This window comes from Fulmarus glacialis, unplaced genomic scaffold (assembly GCF_000690835.1).
Source record: "Fulmarus glacialis isolate BGI_N327 unplaced genomic scaffold, ASM69083v1 scaffold23518, whole genome shotgun sequence".
In the NCBI taxonomy this organism is placed as follows: domain Eukaryota; kingdom Metazoa; phylum Chordata; class Aves; order Procellariiformes; family Procellariidae; genus Fulmarus; species Fulmarus glacialis.
The window spans coordinates 27,173-53,120 of NW_009230539.1; the positions used below are offsets into that span (position 1 = coordinate 27,173).

At 40.2% G+C, this 25,948-nt stretch overlaps 1 protein-coding gene across 1 annotated transcript in view; it reads right to left on the minus strand.

The window, feature by feature from the left end:
• Positions 1 to 25,948, minus strand: part of BEND7 (BEN domain containing 7) — a 44,069-nt gene that overhangs the window by 12,376 nt on the left and 5,745 nt on the right. The window contains exons 4-8 of the mRNA XM_009584285.1: positions 18,977 to 19,285; positions 12,906 to 13,028; positions 10,311 to 10,576; positions 5,907 to 6,132; positions 702 to 821 (exon numbers count right to left, since the gene is read on the minus strand). Coding sequence (XP_009582580.1) covers positions 702 to 821; positions 5,907 to 6,132; positions 10,311 to 10,576; positions 12,906 to 13,028; positions 18,977 to 19,285 — 1,044 coding nt within the window. The remainder of the gene's footprint in view (positions 1 to 701; positions 822 to 5,906; positions 6,133 to 10,310; positions 10,577 to 12,905; positions 13,029 to 18,976; positions 19,286 to 25,948) is intronic.

The following is a 25,948-nucleotide window of genomic DNA, read 5'->3' on the forward strand; positions in this document are numbered from 1 at the left end:
CTGAGAGCTCACCAGCTGCGTGCTGTCGGGGTGAAAGCTTAGCGCTGAGCCTTCACTGCAGGCTGGTCCCAGCCCCAGGCATGCAGGTTATCCCAGCCCAAGTTGAGCAGCTTTGCTGCAGAACCCTACCTACACTACCTGTTACCCACTGCTGGCAAGCTCTCTCCCATGTACTGCAGAACCTTGCTGGCACAACCAGGGTGGGTGTTTTTTTTTGCTATGGTGATGCTGATTCTTTCACAAGGAATGTGAGAAAACTATCCTTCCAGACACATACAGTTTAGAGAGAAAGGTCATTTGGGTTACGTCTTAACAGTACAGTGAGTGGCTTGTCAGACCAAGTAACACAGAATTAAAAAACTTCTACCTGCAACCCTGGATGGATCAGCTAGTTTAGGACTCAGATTTCATCAAACACTGGGAAGAAGAGTTTGGCTGCTAATGGAAAGGCATTAGAGACAACATTTGAGAAAGACTCAAAGTAAACTTGGCTGCAAAGACAGCTCCTAAACTTGCTACCTTACCAAACATAAGGAAACACTGTACTTTACACAGAAACCTGCTAAAATCTTAGAGGTCTAATTTTCATAGAGTGAACATGTACAACTCTATAGTCAACAGGAAAAACACTTCTGTGGATACAAAGGCTCTAAGCTTTTAATCTTACACTCACGTGTTGTTCCTTATATTTTTATACATACCTGAGCCTCTTTTTAATCGTCGTCTTGCAAGTTTAATTTGATCCTGAAGAATCTGGACCCAGTCCCTAGGACCAGGAAGTTTATCCACATGGTTAGCAGTGCAGTATTTTTCTGTAAAGACTGAAACAAAAAGATACCGTCTTTTTGAAATGTGCCACCAGAATGGAGAAAAGGAGACTGGAGAGGATTATAAACAAAATATATCAAATTATCCACTTATCAAAAAGCATTTAAATGGCCAAACCTAGAATTGTGAGAACAGAGTCCAACTCAGCGTTTCACAAGTTTATCATTCAGAAGTCATTTGTGTGTATAAATATCACAGTAATATCATACTATTTATAAAAGCCTATCCCAGAGAAACGCTCTACACCTGATGTCTTCCATTCATTAATTTCACACAAAAACATCGCAGAAAAATAATAGTGTACTTTGAACTGAGTCTCCAGATGTGGCAGGCACTCATAAATGCTGCCTTCCACATGGTACAAGTAGAGAGCTGAAGATCTGGTCATTTGGTGGCCTCTTGGTCAGGTTCCTAAGGCTGCAGGCAAACTGATGAAAGATAGAAGTCCTACCACTGTGGAAATCTCTACAGTTCTCATACTGCCAAACCAGAAAAAAGAAGTATCCTACAGGTCCAATTTTATATTTTGTAAAAATGGTACACAGAGGGTCAACATTATCTTTAATTCCATATTTACAGCAAACCTGCAATGTTATACCAAAAATACAAAATTATAAATGGAGTGAAACTGATGCAATTGATTTTCATCGTGCAACTGAGAAGAGTGCAAAAAATAAACAAGAGCAGAAATAGAAAAAATATTATTACTGTTAGTATTGCTATTGTAGTCTTGGTCAGAGGTCTCAGAGCCCTGTGTCCAATTATGACCGGCAAACAAAGAAAGAAAACTGGTCCCAGCTCAAGGAATTTGTAATCCTTGAGAGTAAATGTCACATGAACGGGATGGGGAAGCACACAACAAAAAATGACGATCTCAGTATTTTTATACATACGCTTTTGAAACAGCGCTAGCTGGTAAGTATAAAGGGACCGAAAGTAACCACACCCTCCAAAACTCTTTCCATGTTAACAACTTCACAAAAGCATTGCATGAAAGGCATTAGCACTACTTGCCTCTGCTGTCTGATCAGCAAGGACGTCAGACCAACTCTGAGGGCTTCCCAGAGAAGTCAATACAGCCCCACACATTGCCAGTGTCCGATTTGCAACAATTACGGTCTCTCTGAAGGTAGAAATAATCTTTCCCTTCTGAATCCATACAGTACCTGACACAATGGGAACCTGATCAATGACTTAAGACTCCTGCTTACTTCAAACACACAATTGCAGTTCCTGTTTGTGACCAGGCCCTGGGGACAATCTGTGACACCAGGCTGTACCCAGGCCACCCACCACAGGTGCCTATGGTGGGAATTATGACTACTGCCTGCTGTTGCCTACACAGGAAACCAGAGTCTGGCAGCCTTGGAGAGCCAATATGTTAACTTGCTTCTCTTCTCTATCTTGCTTGTTCTTCTCTTGGATGAAAGTCAAAATAGCTCTGATCGCTCAATGTGTGGTTAGGGAAACACCAACACGGGCAAAAAAGAATGGGAATGCAATAGGAAGGAGGCAGGAGAAGTGAGACCTCCTCTTTCTAGTCCACCTGAGGTATACGGTGCTAACAACCCCCTATGTCATAGAATCACAGAATGGTTTGGGTTGGAAGGGACCTTTGAAGATCAACTAGTCTAACTCCCCTAGCATGGGCAGGGACATCTTCAACTAGATCAGGTTGCTCAAAGCCCCGTCCAACCTGACCTTGAACTCTTCCAGTGACAGGGCATCCACGGGTCCTCTGGACAACTTGTTCCAGTGTCTCACCACTCTCATTGTGAAAAAAAGTCTTCCTTATGTCCAATCTAAATCTACCCTATTTTAGTTTAGAACTGTTCCCCCTTGTCCTATCACTACAGGCCCTGATAAAAAGTCTCTCTCCATCTTTCTTATAAACCCCCTTTAAGTTTTGAAAAGCCGCAATAAGATCTCCCCAGAGCTTCCCCTTCTCCAGGCTGAACAACCCCAACTCTCTCAGCCTTTCTTCATAGGAGAGGTGTTCCATTCCTCTGACCATTTTTGCGGCCCTCCTCTGGACCCGCTCCAACAGGTCCATGTCTTTCTTGTGCTGAGGGCTCCAGAGCTGGACGCAGCACTGCAGTTGGGGTCTCACCAGAGCAGAGCCGAGGGGCAGAATCACCTCCCTCGACCTGCTGGCCACGCTTCTTGGGATGCAGCCCAGGATACGGTTGGTCTTCTGGGCTGCAAGCACACATTGTCAGCTCGTGTCCAGCTTTTCATCCACCAGTACCGCAAGTCCTTCTCTGCAGGGCTGCTCTTAACCCCTTCATCCCCCAGCCTGTATTGATACCAGGGGTTGCCCTGACCCAGATGCAGGTCCTTGCACTTGCCCTTGTTGAACCTCATGAAGTTCACATGGGCCCTGTCAAACCTGTCAAGGTCCCCGTGGATGGCATCCCTTCCCTCTAGCGAATCAACTGCACCACTCAGCTTGGTGTCATCCACAAATTTGTTGTGGGTGCACTCGATCCCGCTATGTCATTAACGAAGATTTTAAATAGCATTGGTCCCAGTACAGACCTTTGAGGGATACATCACACATACATCTGAACACAGGTCATTGACTTCTGCAGGGAAGGACTTCTCTGGCTGGATTTCTAGTCAACAACATAAAGGAAAAATAACCACTTCTGATCTCTTTTTTTCTTTTTTCCCCCAGTTCTGAGTGAAAGATTGATGCGATTCATAAGGGAAACTGACTGCCCAGGAGAAACACTGCAATTGATTCAACAAGTGCCACTGAATACCCAAAGTCAAAAGAGAGAATTTCTCCACGGCTAATTATCCTGTTGCAGAAGCATTAAATTACTTGTAAGGATGGCGTTAAAATGTTTTCAGACAGGAAGAGTGATTTTCAAGCAAACAGTCCCTCCTTTAAGTTCTCTGCTCTTTTTTGTCATGAATGTAGCCTTTTCTCCAGTTTTGTATCTCTGTCATGGAAAAGGACTAAAGTGCCACTAAAGGATATCTGGGCACGTGGTAGAGGAATGTCCCAACGATAATAATGCAAACAACATGATGTTGTTCTTGTGGAGTTTTCATACTGGCTCAGTTATTTCTTGGAATAAATGGAACCACAGTGCCCGATAGCCCAGCTCTTTGGAGGGAAGAAGGGTGCTATTGGAGCCAGGCTGAGTAAAGATCCACAGGACGTCAGCCCTTGGCATCTTATTCCATCACAGCTTTTAGGGATGGGCTCCCCTATCAGGAATCAGGCACTAGCATTTGGGCAATACTGTAAATGCCAAAAAAGATCATTGTTATTACAGTGGTACCTAGTAAGGATTAAATTTATCTATTGGAACTACAACTCCTTCCTTTCTTCCCCCCGGGCTCAAGGGAAGAGGTTAAACCAAGCTTCAGAATCTGCTCCGGTAATACAAGCTTAGCTACTGAGAAACATTGCTCTCTGCAGTGGGTAACGATTGCTATTTTAATAGCACTCCTGCATCTACTGAAAAACATTTCTTTTATCTGAGTGCTGCTCAAATTAGAGGGTTTTCTTAAAAAAAAGTCATTTTGAACTCCTTTTTTCTTCCATTTAACTTATTTATTAAAGCTTTTAAGGAAGAACGAGATACAGATGGAGTGAATTCAACTTTGGATTTTTGCAGATTATTGAGCTCAGGAAAAAAAGGTATAAAAAAGTGTTTGTGATTGAAACCTAATTATAAGCATAACTGTAAGAAAGTCTGCCAGAAACTCTGTAAGATGTATTAGGACTATGACATAGCCACAACATATATTTTATCGCAGAATCACACAGGTTGAAAGGGTCCGCTGGAGGTCTCCTGTCTCCTGTCCAGCCTGCTGCTCAAAGCATGGCCAACTAGATCATGATGCTCTGGACGGCGACTAGTCAAGTTTTGAATATTTCCAGGGATGGAGATCCTGCAGCCCCTCTGAGCCCCTATTCCACTGTTCAACCACCCTTATGTTGAAAAAGCTTTTCCTTATATCATGTTGAAATTTTCTATGTGTCCAATGCCTCTTGTGCCTCTGAGAAGAGTGTGACTCCATCTTCTCTACACCATCCCATTAGGTAGCTGTGGACAGCAATAAGGTTTCTCCTGAATCATCTTCTCTCTAGTTCTCTCAGCCTCTCCTCATATGTCACTTCACGTACATACGTCACCACTTACCTGCTTCAGTACCACAAGTCTTGGTGGCCCTACACCTGACTCACTCCAGTATGTCAATGTCTTTCTTGCATGGAGAGGGGGGGCCAAAAGTGGACACAGAGGTGGTTGCAAAAAGTTCCCCTGCCTCCTTTCGCTGCCAATGTACTTACAGAAGTTCTTCTCATTGCCTTATGTCTCCTAGGTTAGCAATCTATACCTCAGGATGAGTCACAGCCTCTAAAATAAGCTCTGCCACACAGCCTGTCTTTTGGTAACTTGGGTATTTTCCCTACTATATCAAATTTCAAAAGAATAGAATCCCGTTCAGAATCTCTGGCTTAATATTAGCTCTTTCTATGTCGCAATCACAGAGTTTGCAGGTACATGTGTTCTTTTGGAAGCGAGAAAGCAGTGATTGCTAAGAAAAAATACCCAGCACAGGATCCTCACCCTGACTGAGAAATTGCTCCCACAAGAGAAGGACCACCACAGTTCTTATGAGCATCAAACTCATCTCAGTCCCAGTACTATCTTCTTCCATCTCTCCCCAATCCAGCTACCAGCTACTAAACTATTTACAGAACAGACACAGTCAGATGCAGTGCAAGCCTCAGAATTTTGATTGAAGAGGATCAGTTACGCTGTCATTATGTTTTCAAGATTTCTTTGCTTCTCTGATATCCAGAAAAAAAATAATTATCTTATACAAACATTGAGATTCTAACCTTAGAGTCTGACTTCAGAAAGTGGGATCATTGGCTTAAAATTAACACAAGCTGTCCCCGTAGAAGCTATTTTTAACAAGTGAATGAAAGGGAATAAAAATAAGACTGCATATTTTAATAGACCTAACACACGTCAGAAATTCTAATCCCTTTACGCTCTCCTTAGCTGAGAATATGTTCTAATTACACATATGAAAGAAGGCAAAAAACATACCTTTTATTGCACCCACAATATTTTGGTCTAGTCCTTTCCGGTTGTCATTGAGCCCTCTTTTCCTTTTGCCATTTGGTAAAGAGTTAGCCAAAGTCTTGTCATCAAAAAATGCACAGACCAGCTTCCTAAAGAGCAGGCTTCCTGAGCGAGTATAGTTTGATAATATAGAGTCCAGCTGAGATTTCGGCATGAAGACGTCAAAGCCTTCTGCAAGTTGCACTTCTGGCTACCAAAAGAATACAAATGTTTTCATTCAAAGAGCATTCAAATACATTATTTTACTTCAATCATGCATCTGGTGAGACTTTACAATCACTTAATCAAGCCATGAAATCTTTTCCCAGCTATTCAGTACCACAGCAGCCTACTTCATTGAAATCAAACCCCATCAGTGAATAAGCACCTTAAAAGGCAAATCAAATCATCATACTCATGTCTAGCCACTGTAATAGTTAACAATTACTGACATTATTTCTAGACGTACAGCTAACAAAAAGAAAAGAAGTACCTTTCAATATTGGATAATAATGACAAACCAGAGGATCATCCCAGAGCAATACTCCTATGCGAAGCTTTTTGGACATTTATCTAACCGTTTTATGGACTCGTTTCACTGCCAAATGATGTGAACAAGCGGGCTGTAGGGCAGCCACGCATTTCCAAGAAGGACAACTGCAAGGCTACTGGCCCGTTCCACGTGGTTTCCCAAGAGGGCTTCCAGCACAGATACGGCCCATATGAGTACAAGTAGATGATGAGTTTAAGATTGTCCTTGGAGCCAGCACTTGCTGATGATCCATTCCTCCCTCCTTTTCATATTCCCAAAATGCATCCTTAGAACTGGATGATGTTAGATAGACAGCTTACTTCAGCACAAAAAACCTCAGTGGTAAATCACAGAGATTTACATGACTGCTAGAAAGAGAGATGGAAGGGAAGAACAGGAAACAAAATCATCCTGTATTTCACAAGTATTTCGTCTCAAGTACATTCTGGGCCAAAGCAGACAAAGGCCTTCAAGGAAGTTCCCTTAACTAAGAGTCTTTTTGCTGCCCCTGTCTGTACATATCAGAAATTACACGCACAATATTTGCAGATTTTCTTCTGTGACTACCACACAGTGCTTACACAAGACGTCTGTATGGAATAATTATATATCTAGAATGAAGATACATCATGAATAAACTAAAATTTTTAAGATATTATCTGGAAGTTGGCAAGGGGGATAAAAATCAGTGGTCCTGATGTGAGAAAATAAGCTAAAGTTACAGCCTTGCTCCTAATAACTTGCTCTTTTTTTCCCCTACATGAAAATGTATCCATCAGTGATGGTGCATTTTCAAAGACGTTTACAGAGCAAGAGCAAGTGCCATCTCCCATCAAATCACCTGCAAATGTCTTGAGTCTAGACAGAAGGAAGGACTGCCAATCTCAGAAGGATTTGTCTGTGTAACTCTTTTCCTATGGATTTTTAAAAATCAGTATCAAGAGAGTTACAGCAAGCAGAATATTTTCAAAGCATATACTATCATTGGATATGCAAGTGTATTGTGCGATAAAACTGAGGATTACAATGCTTTGGAAAGCCAGGATGAAAAATCTTAAAATATGCAGATAGTAATTAAAAAAAAAAAATCTAAAAAGCACATAAGTTTCTCAGCTTGTTCTGGATGAAAAGTTGTTTTTTACCTTGAGAACTTTCAAAATGCTGGATCCAGCAAAACAGTCAGAGTTACTCTATTTGACATTTGACAATCTTCTGAGGTAGGTGGGATTTTAATATGTTACTTCTAAACTTTCTGGTGACAGAAAAGATTTTCAAGAGTAAATAAACGTGGGCCAAGTTCACAACTTGGGACAAATTCTACTTCATGTTAATCAAAAATCAGAATGTAGTTGTCATGGTGATGAAGGTATCCTGTCCTATTCTGTCACTTGGGTCTTGGGCCTTATGATAGCAATCTAAGATGACCTCGATGACACAAGACAGCTAGGGCAGACAAATCATCTTCACTAATACAGCTGTAAAATACATTTCAAAGCTTACCAGCGCACCAGCATGGAGGAGTCAATATTATTTTAGTTTTGGCTATTTTATTCTTAATATAGGAATCAATTTGTGTATCAGCGAAATAATTTGAAGGCAAAACGCTGATTTATTCTTGCTTTCCTTTAGTAGTAAACTATTCTTCAGTCAAAGACAATCAGTACCTAATTGAACTTTATGATCACTTTGAATGTGATTTCTCAAAAGGAAAAGCATTTGTTAGTAGATAATGATCATGGCATAAGGAACTGGTGGGTAAACTATTTGTGTACAATAAAATAAATAAGACCTGAATGCCAAAGGCTTTTGCTGTGCTAAAATTAACAGGCAGAGAATCAGATTTAATCCTAGACATTTTAGTAGGTTGTACTACGTAGATCAGAAATGATTAGATTATAAATATTATAACAGCAAAACAAACACAAGAAAGTTAAACTAAGAGTAACAGATCATTACATTTAAAAAGCAGGTTCTCTGATTCACGGGCCCGATTAAGAGTTGGTCTCAAAAAGACTTTTTCCACCTCCATAAGTAGCAGTATTTCATGTCAGCAAATCTGAACTAATTGCACTGGTTTCAGTAGCCCCAATTTTATACACATTAAACTGAGATTTTTCTTAAAGTTCAATAAATGTTGGCAAAATAACAGCAGCGGCAGTCCTGGCGTATGACACAGCACACACTACAGACAAGCCGTGCAATATTCTCAAGGGAACATTTATTTATGGTGCTGCGTAAAATGTCTTTCAGTTTTTTCAGGCACTCAGACACACTGATCGTGAGCATACTAGAGATGCTTGTGAATAAATAGAAAAAGGTAATACTGCCATTCATTCTGAAAGAAGTGACTTTCTTTAGCCTTCTCAAAATGTTTAAGGCCACATTTTATTTTCACTGTTAAATATACCTATTTTCAGAACTCAACTGTTTTCTTTCCAAAGACAAAACAAAATCAATTTGTTTGTCTTGGGGTTCTGGCTCTGTAAATTTAGTCGAACAACTTCTGTGGCAAGCAGGGGCCAAAGCATGGGAGGGCAGATGAGGACCTGATTTATGAGCCACATATTTTCTCTGCTTTTTTTTCTTAGGTCAAATTGGCACCTACAAAGAATTGTGTCCAGCGATGGAACACATTCATAAAGCCAAATTAAATTCCATAGCAAGTACAAAACTGTCTTCAAAACCGTGTTTCAAGCTGAAAAGAGTGCCACAAGCAAAGAAAAATTATAGGCACAAATTGCGTACTGGAGATAAATTACCAGTCCTTCTCCAAATCATTCCCTCAAACATTATTAAGCATAATACTACAAAAGGAAAACCTCTAAAAAAGCATCAAACTAGTTACTCTGTATCACTATACCAACTCTGTGGCATGAGACTGCAATCTAATTAGTGGTGTCGCTTGCATCTATATAACTGAATTATCATGACTGCTCTTTTTTATTATTAGTTCCCACTTCCAGAAAGGTAGAATATTATCTGCTGCATTGTTTTCATTTACGCTTATTGATACTGAATTTAATTATGTTTTTCTAGCTCATAGTACTTAGGAAATTGGAAACTGCCTGCTCAAAATTAAAAATATATTAGAGAAATTAATGATCAGTTTACTCATCAGTGAACTGGTTCAGATGACATCTATTTGGTCATTAAACAAAGCCAATCAGCCACCAGATACATGAAATTTCTATCAATGCGTACGTGTTACATGAATCAAGAAAATATGCTTATTGCAATTTCACATGTGAAAAGTACATTATTTTTAGCATGGCAAATTTTGGCCCCCTTAGTCACACTGACATCATCAACAGCATCAAGGCCCTCAACCAGCAACCACAGCGATGAGGACTGAATGACCCAATTCAGCAAAGACTGAGGTATGAACTTTATAGAGGTGAGGAGTCCCCTGAAGCCAGTGGGACCAGCCAGGCATGAAACACAACACATAAATACATCTTGGCAGGATAAGGGCGTACGTGTGGATTATGTGCGCTCATCAGCAAATGAGGATTGTGAATGGTTTGTACACGCAACACTTTTCACGGCTCCTAATCTCACGGTGGCTCTTGGCAACAGGAGAGATGAAGAACAAGTTTCCACTGCAAGCTCAAACAACAGGCAGCCTTGAACTCAAGGGAGAACTACATGCTCATGAAAGTTGCAAAAAAAACCCCCAAAACTTTGTAATCAGCACTCCTCACGTCTAACCCTACTGTCTCCATTCAACCCTACCCAAGATTTGCTTGTTTATTCTGACAAGAAGAGGGAACACACTCAAGCTGACTTGAGTATTGATTCTTCTGATCTAGTTAGTGCTTTAAAATTCTGTGAGCCCGCGTATTAAAATATTAACTTACATCTGATGAAGCCGATTCAAGGATAATTCCAAATCCTGAAACAGGGGTTTCTGGTTTTAGGGGGGGTTCAACTGCTTGCAGACTCGATCGTTCCGAGTTGGCTGATAGCTTCTTTTCGTTCTCTGCAGCATTGGGTTTCTTATTCATGGTAATTGGTTCAACAGTTTTGAGGGGCAGTTTTTTCTTTTTGTTTCTCTTTCTTGATATTGTTGACTTTTGCGTGCAAATCAGAGGAACAGGAGGCTGCTGTCTGTTTTGAGTCCCAACTGAATGAAAGTAATGAATTAAAATTATAGAAGAAAGCACATGTATAACCACACAGACGCACCATTAAACTACTGACATACTGAACTTATCTTCCGGATTTCAGGGCTGTTTGTGCAAGTGAAACAGTTACATTTTATCACCTTCGCATAATTTTCCAATCTGTACAATGGGGATAATGACACTGAACTCCAATATGAGGTTTTGCAAGACATACTGATGAAAAGCGTTTTAGGAAAATTAGGAATATGTGGTTCTTTTTCCTAGTGACCACTGACACGAAGGACTTAAGCAATGATTAATTTGTATACCCTCTTGAATGACTGAGAATCTCATTGTCTTTGAGCATCTTTTCCTGATAAAGTAAGATAAAACAAGTGCTAATGCAATTACAGTTATTTTTATGAATGTAGTCACCAAGTTAATTAGCTCAGCAAGAACATTTCAAGTACCATTATGTCAAGAATGAGTGAAAACACTATTCAATAGTTTAATTTCTGGGAAAAAAGTAACCCGAAGTTGCATCAGTTTGTTTTGCTCATACACAGAACTGACAGTTCATGTGTTACCTCTGAAATCTAAAAGACCATATTTTATATTTATCAATATTTTGCATTTTCCAGTATCCACAATCATTTGTATAAATTAAGGCACCAATCCTGAACCTGTATCACTGTGAGTGAATCCTCCAGTAGAATGCTATGCAGATACAATTATATGTCTGGATGAATCAATAAGATCAAGGTCAAAACAAAAAAAGCCAAAAGTGCTACACATGCAAATCAAACTCATTTGAGCTATGAGGGAACTACAAATAGTCTTCATCTACAAAGCTTGAGGAAAAAACCGAACCTCGGAATACTGTTTATTAAAAGATTTCTGGGATATTTCTTTTCTGGCAAGGATTTATAAGACTGTAATTTGTAGTTTATCATTTAGACAGAAGGGTGTTTGAATACTAAAATAAGTTATTACACTTTCACTTACATGTTTGCATTTTAGGTTTTTTTCTTTTAGCAGCAAAAATGCCAAATGATTTTTTTTCTCTGCAAACCCAGAAAATACGAACTATTCCCAGGCCTTTTCATGAAGAGATTTGCTAATTAACAAGGTACTTATACTGTAGATACATAATAAATAGGAAATATTCCTGCTATTGAGGAGCCAGCTCTTCTGGCATAAACCCCAGTTCCGTACCTCTCACCCACAAGTCATTTTTAATCATGCATGTAATTTCAATGAAATCGATGCAACTGTGTAAAGAATTCCCTGCCCCAGTAAAGATTGTAAAACTGGGCCTTCACGTGCTTCTTTGTAAATCAATGACTTTTTGAAAGGCATTTTTATGTGTATGAACTGATATTACAAAACCTGTCTGGTCCTTCCTGTCGCTCACTCAAGCATTATACACCATGGAGACAAGGAGTTTAGTCAGCCCTTCACTCCACCCAGATTTCAGTTAACTGCTCAACACTCCCTTTTCTTACAGAGGTCTTATCCAGCTTCTGTAAGAGAAAAACCTCCATGGCTCCACTCCCCATCACTCACAAAGGATAGGCAACTCAACCGACAAAATGTCTCCAACTCCTCATTAGTATTAACACTAATTCTTAGGAAGCACAGGGGCCGCAGCTTCACAGCACCTACGATGACCTACCTAACTCCTAGCTGCCATGGTCTCGTCATCTTGCTGGCTCTAGTGCTCTTCTGGCTCTGCACTGTTGTGTTTCAGCTCCTAACCTAGCAGAAAACTGCACTCAATAGTTTTCCCCAATGAACAGATTATTGCTGGTTCAGCCAGTAGAAAGAACTGGTAAACCAGCCTGAAGAAAGGTAGAGACCACAACATGCAGCGGCTACCATGGAGCTGTAACTTGAAAGATCTTTGAATGAAGTGTTATACAATAACTTTAAGTAGCCTTCCAATTTTTTTTGCCTCCTGAGATTAGTGAACTGGTAAACAGGTAATAGGAAAAGTAGCATTCTGCACCTCTGAATGAATACACTGTGAAAACAAAGTGGTTATGGCATATTGACCTACCCACTCAGCTCCCATTACTAGAGTATCTAATCACATTAGATTTTTTTTTTTAATTTAGCCTTAAAAGATTCCTACAAGATAACATCTCATGTTACAGGTAAGGAACTGAGAAGTAAAAATTACATTTCCAGAAGCCTGTGAAAATTTGACTTTGAACGACATGTCAAGTGAGCAGGAAACAGTCCAGGTTTTCCTGAGACTCCAGATAGATTTCCCTCTTACTAGACCATTGCTCCTAACAAGAAGATGCTCATCATGGATACGAGCATGTATGAGACCGGTCATTGTACCTGCTTGAATCTGCATCAATTTTCGCATGGTCTTGAGCTCTTGAAGAATAGCCTGTAGGGTTGACTGGCAATTACATGTACAGCAGTTTGGTCCAACTGATGAATTCGCCATTGGGATTTCTCCTGAAAGAGAGAGGAATAAAATGGGGGAAAGACGATGTAACCCACACAAAACCACCCAAATAACAATTACCAGCAGGTGTTTGAAACTATTATCAATATACCTGATCGTGAAATTAGATCCAAAGCAAAAAAGTGAGTAATTTTCAACATGGTCCCTTTTAAGAGGAAGGGGCCACTAGGTTTTATCCAATTACTAGTATGTGCAATTATATAAGTAGGGGATGCAATGTTACATGGGCTGGAGAAGACTGCTCAGAGCGTGAATACAATGCTCTCTTCAACAGCAGGGCTCTCTGTTGTCAGGCTAGTTCACCTTGAATAACAATAGCACCAAACCTCATTATAAACATACTCACTTTATCACACACACAAAAAAAAGCCCATCTCCTGGAACAGTCTTACAAAGAATGAAGACAGTCTGCATAATAAAGGTTTATACTGCACATTAAATGAGGGCCTAAGAATTTTCAAACTGCTTGAATGTTACATGTGATTCTTTACCATGTGAAGAATTGAGAATGAAAATAAAATCCCCTATTCAGAGGGAAAAAAAACACCAAAACAAACAGGATGGAAAAGAACCACCAGCAAGGAAAGCTTTCAAATCTGCTCTTCTGTTTGCTAGGGTGCGATTGTTTTCCATGGCATTTTTTCCAGCACTGTGATCTACGAGATGGGCTTTCCATAGCTTCCCTTTGAAAATTAATACAGTAGTTCAACAGACTCTTCTTTTCTAGTAATTCTTAGTAGTCTTTAACTGAATTTACACACTTCTAGTTCTAGCCCTTGGCAGGGCTTTTATTACTGCCTTGCTTTCCAGAAGTTTTGCATTGTAGGTCCGAAATTAGGACAGACTGTTCAGAGATTTCAAGCTTTACCTGAATAGTTGTATCCTGCGCTTTAGTTTAAAATGCTTTAACACTACAAATAAAAGTTTCAAAATTCAACAAAACACCTAGAAGTATCTGCTTGAAACTGAGGCCAGATGGGATGCCCCCCCCCCTTCATTTCAAAATGCACTCACAGTCATTTAAATTGATGGCTATTTTACTGCTTATCAAAGCATACAAGAGGAGGAATGATCATTTTATGAAGATAGGTACAAATGGATCTAACAAAAATCACCTCGCTTGGTGTCACATGTGGTGGACTTCAGAGAGTGTATTTCCCTTTTTCTTCCATAGCCTGACAGTTATCAGGTGCCCTTTAATCATTACCTAGCTGAAGTGAACATAAGCAACTCATTTAATCTTCGCTCATAAATCCCCCCATTTTTCATTATTACTTTTGCTTTCCTCTGAAGCCAAAACAGTTTATTAATACCTTTTTAGGTTCTTTCATCAGAGCTCCCCTGCTGTCAGACCCACACAGATCCCCTGACTTCAATCCTCATTTGCAATGGCTGAAAATCTGGCCAGCGCTAGATCACTCCCACCCTTTCCTAGTTCTTCCAGTGTGTCCCTCCATCCTCAAATCTCCCTTCCCAGGTACTTGTTCTCTACCTCCTTCCATTGAGTCCTTCAGCTCTGATGTAACATCTATCAGACTTGAGCAAACTGGTGGTCGTTCTCCCAGCAGTGAGTTACTTCTGAAACTAAACTCATGTGTCACTTAAAGATTGCTGACATCTTCTGGGTGTCGCTCTCCTCCTTTCCCCAGATACTTAGACTGTCCACACTACTGCAATTACAAATGTTGGTATTTTAAAATATCATCCATGGACAGAAATTGGTAATACTGCATTAAGATAAATGGAGTAATTTAAGAATCTCTGCAAATCTAGCAAATATGAATGTGATAGTTCCATTGGCTTCTTCAGCTGTAACTACAACAACTTTTTAAAAGTTAAAAGCGATCTGAAAAACAGGCTGAGTGTCTCAAATTAAAACAAAAAACAGGTTACTGACTCAGCAGGACTCTGCCTAGTTTGATCTCACCCTTCCTTTGTACACTGTCTATTCAGACTTAAAGTTCCTTGGGGCATGGATGGGATTTTATCTTTTCAATGGTCCATAAAGTGTTTAGCCCATTGTTACAGGTACAGAGAGAGAAAAAAAAATAATGTTATCTTTAGCTTTGCAGCAGATTACTCAGAATCCCTCAACCTGGTTCCACCAATACCCTTTTACCTATTTGTTAAAGGTAGACTTTTAAGTAGATGAAGTTCAAAGCTACTTGTAATTGAATAGCATCAGCATAACTCCGTACCTTTCAGTAAGACAAGCAGGTACCCCAGAAATGGAGTCCCAGGAAATTAGGAGAGTTTTATTAATAAAAGACAAATACATAGTAAGAATATCCTTCCTCCAGTGCTTTCTCGGTTGTTTTAGACTAATAAGCTCCTCAGGAAAAGGCCCATCGTCTCTCTTGATCAGAATCCAATATTCTAGTGGGCCTCTGGAAATAGTATCTGAAGGGCTACGGTGGGAGACAGGGCTGGTGGCTTTTGTTTCCTTCTTAACAAAGACTCTACATCATGGTGAATTGCATGTGAAAACTTGGACAAACCATATCAGTAAATACTTGTACATCTTTCCTGTTGCAATAGAGCACGTTCCTAATGAAAGCACGCAGGCACACAAGCTCCTGATGGAAAACCAAAGGGTCTATTTTCCCATTAAGGCATGGGGGATTTACATTATAATCCCCATTAGCATTGATAGAAATTACCCATGTAAATCTACCATAGGTACTGGAAATGGGAAAAGAGATCACCAATATTTCAAATCAAAGCAGGGTTCTACTGACTTCATACATATTCATGAGGGTTTTTTATTTTCTTTCTATCCTCCCGCCTCTGATCAGTTACTGTGTTGTAAGAAACATCTTGTAGAGTGTTCTCAGTCATTGTTCCAAGCACTACCTTTATCATTTTTAGAGGACAAAAGCAACCCTTTTCAACTTGTTATAAATCAATTTTTAATTTTAAAAGGAGAACAGACTTTTTATTTTTATGAAGGAGTCTTTAAAGAGCCATCTCCCTTTCTTTTGGAAGCTAGCCAGCAGGCAAATTTGATACCGGCTTGCATGATTGAGAGAAGGAGACGACTCAAATACATTAGTTGCTTCCCCCATGTGAGCAGCAAGTAGCCCAGGCCAGTGGTTCTTGCAGCTGGATCTGCTGAGAGTGAATTCACCTGGTGTAACGATGCTACCACAAGTTGGTATTTGAAAAGCATGCAAGTGCAATCCATTGAAAACTATCTTGACATAACCGAAAAGCAATTCAGCTACTGCATCACTGCCGGATTTGCTACACAACACAAGAAATGAAACTAAAATGTTTTAGACAGACTCTATGAGTTTGTTGTCTCTAATAGACAGACATGCTACTCACTGTTGTAGCCCCAAGAGGCTTCCACTAAACGCAGTGGGTCACAGACATCTACCTAATATCCTGACTTGTGGAACTGTCACCTTAAATCTGGTTTGGAATAAATCACTTTGCTTTTCAAGTATGTTCCTACTCTTCTCTCTGTTGCAGCAATGCCTAGGCTCCCCTCATTCCTCCTTTTCTCTCTTCATCTATTTTTGCAAATACCTTTTTCACGACTGCCTTCTATCCCAGCACCTATTAAACATCCATTCCAGCTTTTCCTTGAACCACCTTTACCGTGCGAGTAGATAACTACGCTAGTTAGATGGACTTGGATCCCTATTACGTTCAAATTTGAGTAATTCACACAGCCTACAACATATATTTTCGCTTCCTATACAAAACCTATCCAATGGAACAGAAAGAGTTTCTGGACTCAGACCGCCTGCTATAGATGCTGGACATCTCCCCAGTAATGACCTAGGCCTGGTAGCCCCAGGTAATAAGCTTATGTCCTACCTGAACAGTTTTGCTCAGATGAATTTAAACACCACGGTAAGTACCAAGTAGTATCTCTTTTGATATTTGATTGCATTTCTACGCCCAGCTTTTAAGGACTTTGTCCATCCTCCGAATAACATCTAAGTTACTGAGTTAGATACTCAGGCTCCCAATGCAAGGGATGGAGGGAACTGGGCACGTTAGGACAGCCGCCCAGAAGATCTGCATGCTGGGTGAGGAGCAGTTTCAGAGCTTGCTCACAGCCCAAAAATGCATCAAAAGTTTTCCTTTCCTAGAGACCGGGCTTCAGAGCCAAAGCAGCAAAACTGCCCGGCAGGATCACAACACCCCACTGGAGGTAGACACCTAAAATCTTGCTCTCAAAGAGCTACGCATGTCATCTTTTCAAAGGTGGCCAGAGGAGAGGGCCCACACCCATCTTTACGTAATAACCTAAATGACTGCATTCCTTTCTGCAGCAGGACAGCTGCAGAGGGAGGGGTGGAAGGTGCCTCCTGGTGCACTCCCCGAAGAGCTGGGAGCTCGGACATTCCTTCTGACCAGCCCAGAGGTCGCTCATCCCAACCCTTCTACTGTCTCACAGACTGTTCTAACCTGTAGGAGATGATAAATCAGCTGAACCCTTCCTCCTCGCATGAAAAATTAAAACGCTGACATTTTCTTGCATATGGGGCCAAATCCTGTCAACACGTTTCAGCTCACATGCTGACTCAGGCCCCTGAGGGGATAGAGGTGCTGCTCCGCCTACTTTCTGGATCCGGGAACTAGGCACCTAAGCTGTGCAGGCTTGGGCACTTCTGTGCATGCAGAGAACCGTCCCTGTGCCCAGGGACTCTCCGGGCAAAGAGGGAAATGCGTGATGAATTTTGGGTCCTTCCACATTTAGAAGGTTGTTATGGTTGGATTTTGAGAGCACGGTTTTAGACTCGGATGCTAAATCCCATCAAGTGTTTTCCCCTGCCCACTGGATCTGCACCTTTAAAAAAACCACAACTGTTTTTTTGTATTATAAAATAAATAAAACTAGCATGACTTACTGCAACACCTTTCTCCAGGTCAACCGGTACCTCTGTGTGAATCATTGTCTTTACTGAGAAACAGTCAATCTGGTGAAACCACTGTTTTCTAGTGCAGTGACAGTACTTCCTAAAGGACAGTACTGAGAATAGTAATAGTATTTCTCTTTTAACTGTTACAAGCAATGAGAACTTGTATGCTTTTAGGGAAGGATACACAGCAGATGCTCCTATTAGGAAGTATGAATACCTTTAGAATCAACTGGAAATTGATAATGTTTTCAGATGCGGTCTCACATTTTTTATTTTCCAGAATTTAGAACTGAGGTACCCCTTTAATATACACCTCCCCTGCCCCCCAAAATTTAGGGTTGAATGTCAGGAGAAAAACTTTCTAAATTGAATTTAGATCATTAAAGATGACCTTCAGGAATCTGGCAATAAAACCTCCATTCTCTGGGACTTAAAACAAGAGAAAAGCATTTTAAGGGCACACTGCCATCTACTTTAGGGCAGAATGCTCTGCCAGTACAAGATGGACCACGGTCTAGTACATGCTGTTCATAGGTAGACTCCATCATCTCTTTTCTCCGATGGTCCCATCGGAATAAAAGCCTAAGGCTGTGTTGGGATTTTGTACCTGAAGTTCAGCAGCCAGTTGTAAGGCTGATGCCATCCCCTTATGAAAGTCAGTAGAATCCTGCTCCGCAAGTGGTGTCACAACAGTGCTACATTACTCATTGCAAAGAGGAGTGGTAGAGGTTGACATTTAATTAGCTATGAATTTAATAACAATGGCAAAAGCTGTTTTAATAAGTACTGTATAGAAATTAAGCCTGTAACAGCACTGAGTAAGTCTGTCCTATCACCAGGAATCCATCTGAAAAGCTAAGACAGATGGTAGCAGAATGCACCATGCCCACTTCTGCACCTTTTCAAAGTGATAACTATGTGCTCATTTTGTAGACTCTTAACTATAACTGATTTCAGTGCAGCGGTACAATAAATCATCACAACAAAGGCTGAAATTTAGTACAGTACAAGGAGAGAAAAATAAAAAGTACTATTCTCAGTATCTCTAATGCAAATCATACCATTGGATGCCACGGTTCGCGTTTGATTTTGGAACGTTTTGGATCGAGTTCCGTATTGCCCTGAAAAATGGCTGGCTTGGCTGGCTTGGGGTGATAATTCATTCCATGCACCGCTCTGTGAAGGATGAAGGCTCGTTTGGGACTCTGCAGGGGCATTCAGGCGCTGGGCCCAGGTTAAGTCTAAATCTTGAGGCTCCTCCTTCAGTTTTTCTCCTTCTTTGCCAACTCGTTGATAGATTCTTCCAGTGCTGTCATTCAGTAATCTTCTCATCCCTGTAATTTGTTTTTTAATTTCCCGGCTTTCATCTCCTAATGAAAACAGAGCCACAGTTATCACTGTAAATTAGCAAAAACGGTAATGGGTAGAGATTAGTGATTTTAGATGCCAATAAGAGTTGGAATACAAAAATAAATAAATAAAGACAAGAAAGAAAAGAGATGGTTGAGCAGTCGCTGGTATGTGCTGGGCTACGCTTTAACACAGCGATGGTTGACATCTCTCATGAAAAGGCTTTCTTGATGTCGTTTCTAAAGCTTTGATGAGTAAGATTATTTTTCTCCAGGAGGAAATAATAATAGCTACAGCAGTTTCAAATAAACTATCCTTTAAAGAGACTGATCCTATTTAGGCATTGACATCAGTGGATATTTTCCCCAAGTAAAGCCTAAAGGATCAGACCCTTTATACATCAGTTTGCTATATGCTGAAGGATAGAGCCTACAAACAAAAAATAAACCACAAAAAGCACCACACCACACACACACAGAGCAACACTGCATCTATTGATTTTAATGAACAGGATCAGTTCCTTAGACCACAGAATTTAATAATACTGGATTATACTGGAATAAATTAAAAAGCAGCTGATATGTGTGTAACCGTATATCGTGTCACTGCTGGATGTCTTAAAAATGTAGATTATGAAAACAAAATGAAAATATATACAAGAAAAATGTGACTGTTCCAAATAAATTCAAGGCATTTAAATAATAACAATTACATACTTTAATACTCCTGGCACCATTTAAGTATTAAATTTACGTATAAAACTGCTGATTGCACAATGAATATATGTGTTTTGGGCAGATAGTAGCTATTTTGCTCGTTAAAGCATACATTACATTTCACTAGTAATAAGGAAGTGTTCATAGCCTCTTCTGAAATAAGAAGTAATAGAAAAATCAAACATCCTAAGCAAATGGAGTAACGAAGATCAAGAAATTGATGAATCAACCTTCCTTTATAGTATACCTAATACAGTAATACTTGGTATCCTCTATTCAATTTATAATTGAATAATAAACCAAACAATAAACCCAAAATAAACCTGTTTTTGGCAAAGTGATAGTGCCAAAGTGAAGGAAACTTCAGAAGAAAAAAAACAACGGTCCAAAAACCAAGATGCAATGTGCATCGTCTCTGGTTCAACAAGGTATTGGAAAGTGTGCTAGTGCCGGGCATGTGAACAATTTTATCAACTCAACAGCAGTATTCAGTCGCCTAAACTTAGGCGCATGCTTAGATAGCTGGCTCAACCAGAGAGCTAAGAAAGCAGCAACCCCCTCCCCAACACGGGCCAAGCTCAACGTGGCTGGGACACGCTGCAAGCCCGGCGCAGCCAGGGACACGCAGTACCCGAAAGAGGGAGTTTTTGCTCCAGGAGGTGAATAAGCAGAAGGGGAGACGAGCTGTACGATCTGCTCCAGCCTCTGCTGAATCAGAGCATCTCCCGCTTGACCTGGTGCACCGGTTCCCTGGGCCGGCGCCAGCTGGCTCCAGCCCACCCCGATCCAGCGAGGAGAGTGGGCGGTTTGCAAGAAAGCTCCTAGTCCAAACTTAGAAAAATATTTGTCAACCCCATACAGCAATACTCTAGCACCGTTTCCACTCCAGCTAACGCGGCGAGAAAAGCCCTTTGCAAGGAAGTTTTGCTTTGTATTTATTTTGTTGGTTCGCCTGCGGATTTATGCGTGTGGGTGTGATTTAATTAACAAATCACAGCACCAAATCCTTTAAAAGGACTTTTTGGCCCCAACCCAACCAGGGGTTGACTGTTTGCAGTTCCCAACCTCGAGAGGCCGCAGAGTACCACTGGGCTCCAATTATCGAGATACTCAGACCCGTACACTGAAGACTGCCTTTCTCCTGTACGTGGCTGTATCTGCCCATATCCAAGCTCCAAAGGCTCCCACGACACCGGAGCATGAAACAATCCCTTACCGTCGTACCGTTTAGCAGTACACCGGGCTCTCAGAGTTTTATGTTGGCGATTTGGATTTGTATTCAATAGCAAAATGTATCTGAATATCAAAAAAAAGCTTCCCACCCACCTCCTCCTGTTGGGTTTAGTGACTACATGCTTGTCAGGTGACATATTGTTGGAAAGATTAAATTTCCCTTACCCAACTACATAAAATATTAACGTTAATTGAGCTTATTCAGCCTTGATTCTGGTCCCTTGTTTCTTCATATAGAGGCCTTCCTATACAGTGACATGAGCATACTTACTTCCAAACAGAAAAAAACCCTATATTTATGTTACAGCAAACCCTGAACTTGCATCCTACATAAGGGATGTCTTTGCGTTTAGGTAGCTCCGTATTTAAAAGTGGGAGATTCTCCCTTTGTGAACTTGTTTGTTGGGGGATTTTTTTGGGGTTTGGGGGGGGGTTATTTGTTTTTTTTGTTGGTGGTGGTTTTTTGTTTGGGGTTTTTTTGTTTTGTTTTGTTTTCAAATGTCTTCTGTTTTGTAAGAAACGGCATTAAAAACATACAGGCTATAAGCTTTACTTAGTCTTCAGTGCAAGTTTACATCCCTCTCTCCCAATTACGACTTTTTACAGCTTTTAATTTGTAACTGGCCAGTGACAGCAGCATCCTTCCCGACACAAGCAGAGAGTAGCTGATGTTACACCATCTGAATCTGCAGGCAGGCGCAGGAACAGTAAGAGATTTAACTTCTTGCTCCCTGGTTACCTCATTTGGCTATTAGCTCTAGAGCCAATGATAGTGTTTTGTTATTGGCTATTCCACTGCTGATGATTTTCACAGATAATAACCACGTAATTTAAAAATGAAGAAAAAAAAAAAAAAAAAGGAAGATGGGGCACAGACAGAAAACCAAACAGCTCAAGCTACTATGTCCTATGAAAGAGACAGCCTTTCTTTTTAAATGCTGAATGGGATAATCAAGCACCAAAAAAAAAAAGTTTATTACACAAAAATCTGCAATACCTGTCTGTGAAAAGCCTCCTGAGATAGATGTTGAGGCCTGAGAGGAGCAGTGCATATCTCAGCCTCTCCCTACCCTGTACACATACCAGCAGTCCCCACCTCTCCTGAGGAGATGGGGATGCCCCCAACCTACAAATGGCTACAGGTTTTGCCATTTGGATTCCTCATGTAATCCCTTTGGTTTTATCTGAAACCAATTAATTTACTTGCAAAACACTAAAATGCTTACAAAACACTACTCAAAATAGATAAGCATGGCAAATTACAGTGCTGTTTAGGAACTTACACGGAAAGATGATAATAGTCATAACAAAAACTTACTAACAATTTTTTAAAATTACTATTATAGTTGTTTCTATGATGGCCCCTTACATAAAACCTATTTTTTCCACATGGCCTGACTGTAATCTTATCAAACAAAAAAAGGCAAAACAAAGCCCTTTCATAAATACTACATCAAATATTCATAAAAAGTAATTTCCCGCAAATTCATTTCAACCTCTTTCCTTACTGAGAGTGTGCACACTATAAAAACTTCCTGCTTTGAAACTTGTAAAACTGTTAAAACTTACAAATGCACAAATGTAAACCAGAACTGTCCTAGGATGAAGCAGCATCCACATGCTAAGTGGGCATCTGTCTGAAGCAACAGACCTGTAAACAACTCCAGTTAACAAAACATTACTGATAATTCATTAATTCCATTCTTTGCCCCATATGCCTGACCATCTTTTCACTATTATGCTTATTAAACTTAACATAAATATAGCACACTGCCTACAAACAAGTTATTACACTCTTCTGAATAATTTGTCAAACACTATCACAGTGCTATAAAGAATGATAAAATGATATGCAACCAAACCTGTATGTTAAGATATTAATTTTATTCCAGATTTAGAGAAGTGGTAACCACATCTGTAATTAATGTATGTTTTTTAAAGTGTATAAATGAGTGAATAAATGTTGGACAATCGTCTGTATTTGATGTTTTCTTCCTTCAACTTATACAAACAAATAACCACAATGTTCTCTTGGCTGAGTATTTTGCAATTCATTTCTTTATTTTTAACATTTATGTTTCTCGTATGCTTTGGGAAATATTCATGAGTAGTTGACTTCTTTAATACAGTTTGATTTTCTATGAATTAGTGTCTAATTTTAGTTGTGTTGTGTTTTGGCAGATTAAACTCCTACAGAAACCTTTCCTTTCTTGGCTATATAAATCGGGCTTTTTCCTCCATCAGGCTGCCTGCTGAAGATATTTTGTATCTCACAGATTTCCACCTTTGTGTCAAACTAGGCTGAAATTGGTTGCTGAGTTCAGAAGCTTTCGAGAGGGTAGGAATGGCAGCGATAGACAGCTAGACAAGCACATGTGAGCTGAAACATTAGCCTGGTTTGTAAGGAAACAAGTCTTCAGAGGTGAGAAAAAGTGGAAGTCGATGCATACGGCCTGAAAGCTCAATAATAATAAATAATTGCAACAGGTTATATAATCAAACATATTAAATGCCAGTTTATTAGACACCACTTGAATGCTGCCCTTCCTGGAAGAGGGCCAGCAAAACTTGGCTGCCGTGTTTGAAGATTTTGCAAGGGTGAATTCAGAGCAGCTCAAGGAATTGGGAGGCACAAACATGCGTGGCACATGTTTCCAGTGCACAGCCAGGGTGAACTCACCAAAACACCTTTTTGAATGTTACACGGTATTCAAGTATTTCCTTAAAGGACAGTTATCCTAGAAGGGAGGTAAGCATCCCTTCTCAGCAAAAACTATACCCACACCAAACTGTCACTTTCAAAACTCAAGATATTTTTGCCACTGTCATCTTGTACCGCAAATGGTCCCGAAATAGAAAATTGTGAAGGTCAGCATGGGGAAAACAGAGGAGCCATCTGCATGACTCCTTATCGGATCAAAGGTTTCCTAAATCACATGGAAAGTTCTTGTGACTGCTCTGTGGATAATTTGAATCAGGCACCTGTGTAGCTAAATTGATGGGGTAAGCATGCATTTCTCAAGTAAGTGATCCCCAGTCTTTGCTGGCATATAAGAACCTATATTGAACAAGTAACACAGGCAACAACACGCTTTGCAAATTAAAAACCTAAACCCCAAGACAGCAGGGAGAGCAGTGGTCACGAACAATGTCAGAGGGTCATGCACGCAACATGAGTTATGAGCCAGGGACTTTGACTACCCTAAGCTAACATACAGGGACATTTAAGCTGTCTTAGTTGAGGCATCTTAGCAGTGCTCTAAAACGTCATTTAAAAGCACTTACCTATCTTCATGTCACCACACAAAGCACTAAGATTATACCTGCAGGAAAACTGGAACGCCCTCAAATTAGACACCCTACTCCCAAACCAAGCATGGAAGTACATGGGTTGATTGACACCCCTGCCTATGATGAGACACAGAAAGTTAGTAAGCATCACAAACACTAACGTAAGCAAAGCAATTTGCAGAATCAAAACCAGCATCAGTCCCTGGGACCATTCAGGATTTGGGGGGTTATTCCTCTGGAAGCTGGATCAGCCTCGGCAGCCCAGCCACAACCACCACAAAATAACTCTTTTGAAGAGCTTGGCGAAAGAGTTTCAAAACACCCAACAGGAGCAGGTACAGAAGCGTAAGTTACACACTTTCATGCCACACTGCAACAGCTAAATCACTCAGGAAAGGACAAGTGAGCAACTGTTCAATAAATGTATATATTAATGGGGTCATATTATTAAAAAAAATAATAGAAATGTAGCAACTTCCCCCCGTTCTTGGAAATATCCCAGGTCAGGATCACGCTTCAGCCCCAAAGGGAAATGCTTTACGAAGTCAGATTGTTGGGGAACACAGATATATAAAATAAACTTTTATGCAGTCTAAATAATAGAAACTACTATTCCAACAATCAATCTAATTCTATTAAAAGTAACAAGTAACTTCACAGACTTGTGTTAAGTCAACTTTTCCTCTGTGAATAAATTGCAAAGGATATTATTTCTGGGACAGAATAAATTCTTGAAATTAGTGAGTAACTTATGCATCGCTCCCCTGCTCCAAGAACACGTTATTTATTTTTACCTTGACATAGTGAAGTTATTAATCTGCTGCCTTCCATTTCAACAATGCGAAATGCTGTAAAATGCACAGACACCTGCATTACAGTACATTTCAGTTCCACTTTATATCAGTCATAAACATCTCTGTTTTGGACATCTCTTCAAAACAAATGCTCCAAGCACACTGTGCGTAGCATTCGATTTTATGAAACTATAAAAGTTCTTCACTGTTAATTACACAGACAAATGTCTCATCACACATTTGGTTACCAGGATAATATAATTAGTTTTCTACATTAACCTTTCGAACATAGAGCCTGAATTTCAAGTTGAAAGCATTGTAAAAACACGCAGTCTGGAGGTATATTATATTTCTGCTTTTTTGTGATGATAATAAAATATTAAGACTGAAAAAAACCAATGTGGTGTATACAAAAGATATTTTTTATAGACAAGCTAGGTTTAACCAGCGTTGTCCACAAGATACGTTTGTACAGTCCCCTCATGGGCTTGTCCAAGTCTGGGCTAGAAGCCCTGTGACAGAAGGTCTATGCTGATAACTGGTAAAAGCTGAAGTCACGTCTGTCTTAAATCTTGTCCATATTCAAGGTTTAAGCACTTCACTTTGGGCTGCCTCCTCCTTTTCAGGTCGAGCAGTCTCTCCTGGGATC